This window comes from Chelonoidis abingdonii, chromosome 2 (assembly GCF_003597395.2).
Source record: "Chelonoidis abingdonii isolate Lonesome George chromosome 2, CheloAbing_2.0, whole genome shotgun sequence".
In the NCBI taxonomy this organism is placed as follows: domain Eukaryota; kingdom Metazoa; phylum Chordata; order Testudines; family Testudinidae; genus Chelonoidis; species Chelonoidis abingdonii.
In genome coordinates, this window is record NC_133770.1 from 44,471,599 (window position 1) to 44,481,885 (window position 10,287).

At 44.0% G+C, this 10,287-nt stretch overlaps 1 protein-coding gene across 1 annotated transcript in view; it reads left to right on the forward strand.

The window, feature by feature from the left end:
• Positions 1–4,047: 4,047 nt before the first annotated feature.
• The window catches only part of ITGA8 (integrin subunit alpha 8), a 185,851-nt gene continuing 179,611 nt past the window's right edge, over positions 4,048–10,287 (forward strand). Inside the window, exons 1-2 of the mRNA XM_032802185.2 lie at positions 4,048–4,400; positions 4,898–5,022. Coding sequence (XP_032658076.2) covers positions 4,060–4,400; positions 4,898–5,022 — 466 coding nt within the window. The 5' untranslated portion in view covers positions 4,048–4,059. The remainder of the gene's footprint in view (positions 4,401–4,897; positions 5,023–10,287) is intronic.

Genomic DNA, 10,287 nt, shown 5'->3' on the forward strand with positions numbered 1-10,287 from the left:
GGGGGGGGGGGGGGGGGGACCAACCTAATGCCTGGCTGGAGCAGCAAAGGTGGGGAGGGGGCAAGAATTCCAGGAAACTTGCCAGCCGGTCGGATCAACGAAGGGGGGAGGGACATGAAACAAACCGCCCGGCCAGCCAGAGCGGCAAAGGGAATTAAAAACAAAAAACCAAAAAGAAAAGAAAAGAAAATACCTGCGGGGCAACAGGAGCGGTGAAGCACAAAAAAAAAAAAAGTTTGGGTAGAATGTCGCCCCTTGGAATATGCCGTCCCAAGCACCAGCGTGCTCGGCTGGTGCCTGGAGCCAGCCCTGTATACAGGAGTCATGGTGCTCCACAGATAGGACCCTATATCCTTGATGTATCCTGACCCAGTACTCCTGGAGAAAGGGTCCAATGAGCAGACATTACTGTGGAGCTTTTGGAGTTAAATCCCAGCAGAGCTCTGTAGATTCCCAGCAGGGAGTGCTTCTGAGCTGAGATAATCAAGTGCAGCTGAGCTTAGTTTTGAAGAGGGGAGACTGGGCTGGATGCAAGAAAATGGGCTGGAAGGGGAAGTACTGCAGGCAGAAAAAGTGTTTTATTTGTGTTTTATAGGTGAGTCCTGCTTTTTGGAGTTTAAGGGCTTAAGATGTCTGATAAGGATATGGCTAAACACTGTGCTGAGCATTTTGGTTTTGTTTATTTGTTCTTCTGCATGGGCAAGAACCTTGTAAAGTAACTCTGGACCCCTGGAGAGTGTTCTATTTTGGTTGTTCTGTGCCTCCTGCAGAGTTTCTCTCCATCTGTGGAGGCTCTGGCCCTGCTGCCACTGGATTTATCAAAGGGAGAAAGGTTAACTGTTGTGTTGGTGGTCTAATTTTAAACAATTAGTAGCTTTAACTATTTATCTACTTTTTAAATGCACCAACTAGTGCTTGAATTTTAAGGGGGGAGGGTAGGTTATGACACCCACTTCTATCTGCTGCTGGATTATTTGAAAGAAAAATAAAAAAAGGAAGGAGAGAATTTCAACATACTAGCACATTGGGGGCAAGAGGCACATGACAGAGCTTCCTGTCTTTCTGATCCTTCTCCTTCCCACCCCTCCCCTCTGCCACCAGTTTGAGCAATTTTATAATTACTACTGTAAATTGGCCCATATAAGGCAGGGTTGCTAGTGAACAGAGCATTGGAATGGGACTTGTGAGACCTGAGTTTTAATCTGGGCTCTGCTGCTGACTTGCTGGATGATCTGGGGAAAGTGATGTTGCTCTGTGCCTCAGTTTCCCCATCTGTAAAATGATGATAATGATACTGAGCTCAGTTGTAAATTACTTTAAGATCTGCTGATGAAAAGCCCTATGAAAGAGTCAGGTACTTATAAAGTCCAAGGTCAGAAGGGGCCAGTGTATTACTGTTATGTTGTACAACACAACATTTCCAAAAAGTTGAATTCCTATTCATTTAGGAGTTTGGTGTAAAATTTTCTAAAACTTCTAATGCACTTAGGAGCCTGTTACTTTTGAAAATAGGACGTGGCTCTTATGTCATTAAAGTGCATTTTGCTATTGGTCCTTATCACCAGAAATACTTGTTCATTCTAAAATAACTAAGTAATGGCTATTATTTGGTTTCATCCAAATTGGAACAATAGAAACTCATTATATGTTCCACAAACTGAGGTGTGGGAGTCAGTGATGACAGCTTAGGGCAAATATACCGAACTTTAAAAATAAACACACTATTGGTTATAGTGACTGGGAATATCAGAGTAACTCTAGCCACAAAGCACTTAAGCTATAATAGGTATGCTCAAAATGTAGCAAGTGTGATCTTAAATGTGACTTTGTTTGTAATGTTTACAATTCTTCTAGGTTTCGTTCTCCAGTATTTCCTTGATACACACTTGCATTGTAAATGCTAGAAGGACTCATCTCTTTTTCAGAGAGAAGAATGGCTTTTCAGAGGATTAAGACGTATTTTTAAAAGGTTTTTCTACTTTGTTTCTGCCTCTGACTTGGCAGGGGAGGGGGAAGGTTTGGGGATTTAAAAATGAAATATGCTGCCCTCTTCTGCCAGGTTTTGGAGTGTCCCATTGATCCAGGCAGGGAAGGGTAGAATTTCAAGCAAATGCTGCCTATTTTAATATAGTCATAAACAAAACATCTAAAACACAGTTATGGGAGTGGAGAATCCCACAAGAGGGTGTTAGGGATTAAAATTGGAGGGGCAGGGAAGTAATTCTGAGAGGGACATTTCTGTTTTCTGCATTGAATGGGGTTGTCTGCATTCTTTTGTCAGGGGAGAGATTTGACACCTCCTCTTGTATAATAGTTATAGTAACTATATATAGTGATTTTTCTCTTTATATGAATTTAAGTTACTCCCTTAGGCATAGTTAAAGTTTTTACAGTCAATGTAGTAGTAATAGTGAAATTTATGAAGAAACAGGCCTCCTGATGTGTTCCGAAGTGTGGTTGGTTTTTATATCTTTCCTGTGGTTAAAATGTCTTTTGAAAAACAAAAAAAGTCCTCTTCTTTTGAACAATAGCCATCTTAGTGGTAATTATAATGAGCTGTTGAGTGTCCAATTCCTAGGAGTAGCTGTTCCATGTCCTTTTATATCATAAAAGGCTCTGTCAAAATATAAGAATCTTCAGGGGATGAAATGGTTTAAGATCTCATGGGGGTGAGGGAGAAGAGAAGGAAGCTATTCAGCTAGAAGCTACTGAAACTTCATCCCTGCTATATACATGGGTAGAGCTGGGTGAATTTGTCTACAGATCATGTCACAGTGTTGATGCTTTCTTAAATCTTGCTTGGGACAGAGGACAAAATAGGGCTTATGATGGAAACTCCTTAGAGCTGGATTGTGCAAGTGTGGGGGGAGGGGGACTCCCACAGCCTGTATTTATTAAACTAAATGAGGCTCCATACAGGCACCCAGCCCCTTCACACAGAAGCAGTTGCAGGATCAAGACCTTCATTGTGGAACAGCAACAACTGCTCTGTAATTGTCATAGGTGCCTCTCAGGGTCAAATTCTGATTTCAGGTTCCCTAGAGCAAATCCCAGTAATGCCACTGGCTTCTGAGTGATTACTCTGGATGATATTCTCAGAATTTGGCCTTAATTTTTTCTAGTTCGGGAGAGGGGACAGGTGCGATCACACACCTTTGCAGCTGTGTTTTGGAAACAGTTTTCTGTAAGGCTGGGGCAGCAGCGCGTGGTTGGTGTTGCCATATCAATCGTTTTAAAGAAAAATGAAAGTACTGCCACAATTTTGTGTTTTTAAAATTTAGCTCAGCCCTGTTTCTCACTGAGGATTAGTTGTGGGCTAAATTGGCAGACAGCAGCTGTTTTTATAGTCAGAGCCAACATCCTTAAATATGTGGGTTAGATCACACACACACACGGCTCACAAACAGCTTGGAACCACGGATTCCACCTTTCCCTAAAATCCCACCTGTCCGTTTCGGGGCACTTGCAGTCCAAAAAAGAGTTAGAAGTGACTTTTCCTTCCTGGTTTCTCCGCGGGGGAGGGCGGTGCTCACCTTTGTTTGCCCCCGCTCCAGGGTGCCACCAGCGGCTACCACACTACAAACTTCGGGGGAAAACTTTGCCCTGGGGCTGCTGCTGTGCGTTATGTACGGGCTTGTACTTTCATCCTTTAATTGCCCTCCTCTAATTTAGCAAAGCAGCTGAACCTCCCCCTGACTAGTTGGCTATGCGGGGAAGGCTCAGATTCTTCTACCTTTCAGACAGGGCAAAAATCTGTTTGCTTTTAAAGTGGGGAGTGACTAGATCCCCTCGGATCCTATTCCAGGAGGCATCAGGCAACCCCCAGCGAGTAGATTCCCTCGTGTATCTCTCACACACGGCGTGGGGAAGAAAGAAAGTTCAAAGCCAGAGAGTCGCGGTCCCCGGCCGGCCGGCCGGCCACCCAGCCACCAACGCGCCCGCTGCCCCGCGGAGCGCTCAGCCTGTGCCCAGCGGCCGGCCACCAGGAGGAGCCCCGGAGTCAGCCGGCGACCACTAGAGGCTGGAGCGAGCGCCTGCCTCACTTGCAGCGGCGCGGAGATGCTTGTGGGCGCAGGGCGAGAGGCGGCGCGGAGCTGGGCTGCGGGTCTCGACGCACTGGCCGCCTCCCCGCTGCGCCCCGAGCCCCGCCAGGCTGCCCCCACCGCGCTGCCCTGGGAGCGGGAGGCTCCACGGCCGAGGAGCAGGATGCTGGCCCCGGGGCGCCGCTGGCAGCCCCTCGCCCCTCCGCCGCTGCTGCTGCTGCTACTACTGCTGTCGGGGATGCTCCGGCCGCCGGGGCTGGCGGCTTTCAACGTGGACGAGGAGAAGGTGACCGTGTACAGCGGGCCCGAGAGCAGCTACTTCGGCTACGCGGTGGATTTCCACCACTACACGGGGGCGTAAGTAGCCCCGGGCTGCGCGGGGTCACCGCGGGTCTCTTCCGCCCTGCCCCGGAGCTCGGCGGCCCCTCCTCGGCCCTTAGCCCCAGAGCCGGGGCGATCGGAGACCCGGGGCGGGGGCAGAGAAGTTCTCCATCAGCCCAAGTCTTCCTGGCTAAAGCCAGCCAGGGCGACGCTCGTCAGGGCACGCCTGGAAACCAGCTTCGGGGTGGGGGGGATCTGCCCAAACACCTAGCGGTGGCAGCCCCTTGTGGGTCTCTCTGTCACCAGCCCTCGATTACAGCCCCAGCTGCCCCCTCGCCCGCAGGGATTATCTCCTGGCAACAGGTCGGAACGAGAGCTCGCTGGAGCATGGGGCAGCAGGGGAAGGGGGCTGGTGATTTCTGCCAGCCCCAGGGCTCTGGTGGGGGTGATAATGTGTTGGCACAAATGATCTGCCATCAGTTCGCCTTTATCTTTTGCTCACCAGCTAGTGATGGTCACAAATGTTTTTGCAGAGTAAGTGTCCTGGTCGGTGCTCCCAAAGCCAATACTACACAGCCGGATATACAGGAAGGGGGAGCGGTGTATTACTGTCCTTGGCCAGCCGCTGAGTGCAAACAGATCCCCTTTGATACGACCAGTAAGTGAATCATTATAAGCATATAACGCACAGCAGATTTTGCGTTGTATTGTATTGCTAAAGTCACTCCTTACTGCGAGTTGATTCGCCGCTCCGTTCACGTAGTCACTCTGATCTGAGTGTGTGTAGTTCCCTACAGAAATTTCGCTCTTGGAAGTTTGTGTGCGGGGGGTGGTGGGGAAGTGTTTAATGGTCCCTACAGAAATTACAATCTCGTGAATTTGGGGATTGGTGCGTAGGCGACTGCCATTATCCAGAAATTTGAATGAAAAGTGTTTGGATTGCACTTAACACTTTAAAAAGAAATACCCACTTGTAAATGTTCAGAAGACCAAACTCCGTGTTTCACGTAGCCCTCTGAACAGTGGAAATTGGTTATTGGTCTTCTTCAGTGCTGCTTTCAACAAGGGATTTTCTGCCCATTCAGAGGGAGGCGGTACTTTATGCTGCATGCAGATTTAATTCTTTGCAGAAAGGAAGAATTTTCTTTCAAAATACTGCATGTTGGATGCAAACTGATGTAAGCATAATGTGGATAGATTATATCCGACCACTTTCAAAATCCCAAGACAGATGTTTCTTATTTGATTAAAGGGAACACACATTTTAAACAATTCAGGCTGTTTGTTTTCTGTTTATAGCCCTTGAAAATAATTTAAACCTAGTGTTTCCAAAAACATTTAAACAGAATGGTTTAATGTAGGCATATTTACATAATATAATCTTTAGAAACAAAAGTTACAATTCACCAGATTGTATTTAATTTTAGTGCTTATTCGTCATACAAATGTTAATATAATACAACAAAGTCTGTTTCTATGAACATAAATGAAATTTCAGTCAGCTTCCCCATATCTAACAAATCAGCAGCACAGTTCCCCAGCTGACTGTGTGCGAGTGCATGGAAGAGTCCCAGTTTACTGTATTGTAAACATTGCAATACACCTGCAATACCTGGATATATACTGTCTCTAATTCTATATGCATGTAGATGTACTGAGTATACATGTCCCCTGTGCTGTGTGTATATATTTTAATATATGCATGTGTATATATGTACACAGCAAATATTGCCAACACACTTACTATTTACATCTGGGTAAATAATGCCCTTATAATGCCACAGGAGCGTACAGTGCAGTGCTATGTGTTTAAATATAAATTGTTTTCAAGTATTGAAGCTTAATTCAAAGTGAGGATCCAGTACATTTGAATATGTTATCCTTGAAAATGGTTACAGTGGAAGCATAGGGCCAGATCAGGCCCTTGTGTGGAAAACACCACAGTGGGTAGCTAAAGAGATTCAGGAATCAGAGTGGTAGCCATGTTAGTCTGTATCAGCAAAAACGAGTCGTCCTTGTGGCACCTTAGAGACTAACAAATTTATTTGGGCATAAGCTATCGTGGGCTAGGGTTATAGCCCATGATAACTTATGCCCAAATAAATTTATTAGTCTCTAAGGTGCCACAAGGACGACTCGTTGTTTTTGCAGATTCAGGATGATTCTACAAGTTATAGCAGTCATAGAATTTCTGAGAGGTCTGGAATAAAGGTTTATCCTTCTGGAGTAGGTAGGGGCTGCGGTGGCCAGAAGTGGTTGACTACTTGAACCATGGGCTTTGCCATGCAAATGCTAGTTTGTGACCAGATAAGAGAACTTCATTTTCCAGAGTAGTCAGTCCAAAACTTTTCCAGAACACTAAGCTGAAGCATGGAGTGATCTCAGGGAGTCCACAGAGGCAAGGTAATACCCTATGTCCATAAGGGCTAGAGAGAAGAAAAAGGAAAGTGTACTAGGGTATGTACTGTATATACCAATGAATTCAAACATAAGCCTGAGCTAGGATGTGGGTGCACAGAAGCTTTGCATATGTCATCACTGATTCCATCAACATTAATTTATTTATACATCTGGGGTGTAAAATCGATTACCTTATTTGGGAATGATACCACTTACGTTCAGTTCAGCTCCCTTCTCTTCAGAATATTTTCAGCTATACGAGCAAGTCTTCTGTTCCCTTTTATCTCCTCTCTACTCCAAAGCAGAGTAGACAATACTGTCTTTAGCCTGTATGATATTGTTTTAAATCTTTTTAATATATTTCCCTTTTTTGTGTTTGTAGCTGTGAGACACACAACCAATTGTTTGTTAAATATTACAGATGTTTTCAGAATATTCTTATATGACCTTATATGACCTCTGTCACTGTAAGAATACCTCAGACTCACTAATGAATTTATCTCTGCAATATCCCTTTGAGGTGATACTGTCCCATTTCTGAGACACAGAAACAAAGTATTTAGGTTTGCCCAAGGTTACACAGGGAGTCTATGGTGGGGCTAGGAATTGAATATGGATCCCCTTCATCTCAGTCTACTGGCTTAATCACAAGACCATCGTTTCTCCAATATTAGGAAGTTTCACTTATTAAGAGTATAGTAGATGGGGAATTAAATATATTGGCTTTAAATAAAAAAAAGGAATGTTTCACACACAGAAGTAGTTTTGTAAAAGGCATTGAATTTGTTGACATCAAAGGGCTGGAAATAACCTTCCGAAAACAGGAGAGAGAGAGAAAATTAGATGATTTCAGAGCTCAAAGCTTTCATTTTAATGCCTTCTTATACAAAACTCACCTTTTCCTTGGACCTAGTCCAGTATTGGCTGCTCTTTCAGTCAAGTGTGCTAAGTACAGTAAAAGGAAAACAAACTGTTGAATAATGAATAATTTGCTTCACTAAGATTAGAATAGAAACTAATGTGGTACACAGACAGAGAGAGAGAACACATTACATACCACTTAAATGGCAATGCAAACTGACAGCTAAATCCAGCATTTCCTTGAATTATAAGCATAACAAGTCTTTAATGTTCCCATTAGGGGGGTCTAGTCTCCCCTTGACACACGAGTAACTCACTTGTAGTATTATAGTCAATGAGAGTTACCTTGTCCCAATGAGAGAAGCACACTTCAATGCTTTTCTTACTTGTATTGCCAACAATAACCATCAGACTTAAAAAAATAGAAACAAAGGAATGTTAATTGAATGAAAGCGCTTTCCATAAGTGCCCTTTACAAAAGAGCTATAATAATACTTTTGATTTATAGGAGTTTGGAATTACTTTGTGAACATTATTAACTACAGAAAGATAGATTTTAAGTGATTTTAAGTAGCAAGCATAGAGATCAAAGTTGATTACCTAAAAAACAAAAATAAATTTGCAGTCTAAGTTCTATGAACTAAACAGAATTTGATTTAAACAGTGTCTCACTCCAATAAGTGGTACAAACAGGTCACATATCTTCAATACACAGGCTGGAACTGCCATTCAGCCTGGGACCACCCTCCCCCAGTTCAAAGTCTTTGTCTTACAGACATGTTTCCAGGTGTTGAGTTGTGGTGGGAGTGAGGCCAAGTCATGATATCACTTCCCCTCTTTTATAGTTTCTTTCCGCTTGCTGTGACATGGGGTCTGCCCCCATTGATCAAGCAGCATCCATTGTCTACATGATCTCTCTCAGAAGTCTTCTGGGATAGCTGCTGGGAGAGTGGATTCTCTTTGGTGGGACACCAGCAAGTCTGGCTACTCCACTGTTGTACCTGAAAGGCTGGTTGTGTGTGTTCTCAGCCTCATAACATATCTCAGTGACATATACAGCAATACTTCAGAACCTCACATATAATAATAGCATATACAATCCAACATAATATTAATGGTCAACATGATACCTCACAAGGCATACTTTGTTCAAAACATCATAATTATATGATAGTGGTGAATATGGGGGTTTCAGGGTGTTGCTTTGAGGTATAGAATGCCCCAATGCAAAGTCCAAGGTCATGCTTTTAGGGACTAACAATAAGAATTTTTGCTATAAGCTGGGGACATATCAGTTGGAACTGACAGAGGACGAGAAAGATCTGGGTGTATTAACTGATCACAGGAGGTTTATAAGCCACCAATATGATGCAGCTGTGAAAAAGACTAATGCAGTCCTAGGATGCACCAGGCGAGGTATTTCCAATAGAGACAGGGAAGTGTTAGTACCACTGTACAAGGCACTGGTGAGATATCAGGATCCAGAATACTGTTTGCAATTCTGGTGTCCCATGTTTAAGAAAGAGTAATTCAAACTGGAACAGGTGCAGAGAAGAGCTACTAGGATGATTTGAAGAACGAAAAACCTGCCTTATGAGAGGAGTCTCACAGAGCTTGGCTTGTTTACCCTAACCAAAAGAAGGCTGAGGGGAGATATGATTGCTCTTTCTAAATGCATCAGACAGATAAATACCAGGGAGGGAGAGGAGTTATTTAAGTTAAGCACCAATGTGGACACAAGAATAAATGGATATAAACTGGCCATCACCAAGTTTAGGCTTGAAATTAGGTTAAGGAGTGAAGTTCTGGAACAGCCTTTCAAGGGGAGCAGTGAGGGAAAAAACCTAACTGGCTTCAAGACTGAGCTTGACAAGTTTTTGGAGGGGGTGGTATGACAGCACTGCCTACAGTGGCATGTAGCTGACTGCTAGCAGCACATATCTCCAATGGATCATTGTGGGACTCTGGATGGGGAGGGCTCTGAGTTACTACAGATAATTCTTTCCTAGGTGTCTGGCTGGTAGATCTTGCCCATATGCTCAGGGTCTAAATGATCTCCATACTTGGAGTCAGGAAGGAATTTTCCCCTGGGTCAGTTTGGCAAAGAGTCTGAGGAGTTTTCTCCTTCCTCTGCAGCACAGGGAAGGGGTCACTTGCAGGTTTAAACTAGTGTAAATGGTGAATTCTCTGTATCTTGAAGTCTTTAAATCATGATTTGAAGACTTCACTAACTCAGCCAGAGGTTAACTGTCTATTACAGGAGTGGGTGGGTGAGGTTCTGTGGCCTGCAATGTGCAGATGGTCAAACTATATAATAGTGATGGTCCCTTCTGACCTTAAAGTCTTTGACTTGAATTTCAAGCATCGTTCGTTCATCAACATGACAAATGCATCACCAGTATTTGAAGTTATGCGATTAATATCCTCCCTCTGCTCAAATGTGGAGAAAAAAGAGAGAGAGCTGACACATATAACACTGCTCTACAGCCAAAATGCTTCTGAAATAAATGTAGTCAAACTTTACTAATTTTGGGTCACTGAGAACGAAAATGATGCTTAAAATTGTTGATTGGCTCTAGTCTAGCTGTTGGGCTCCAGACTACAGCAGTGGAATTTCCTGGCAGGTGATGTTAGGGTTTCCATGTTCCGTGACCGTCAAAAG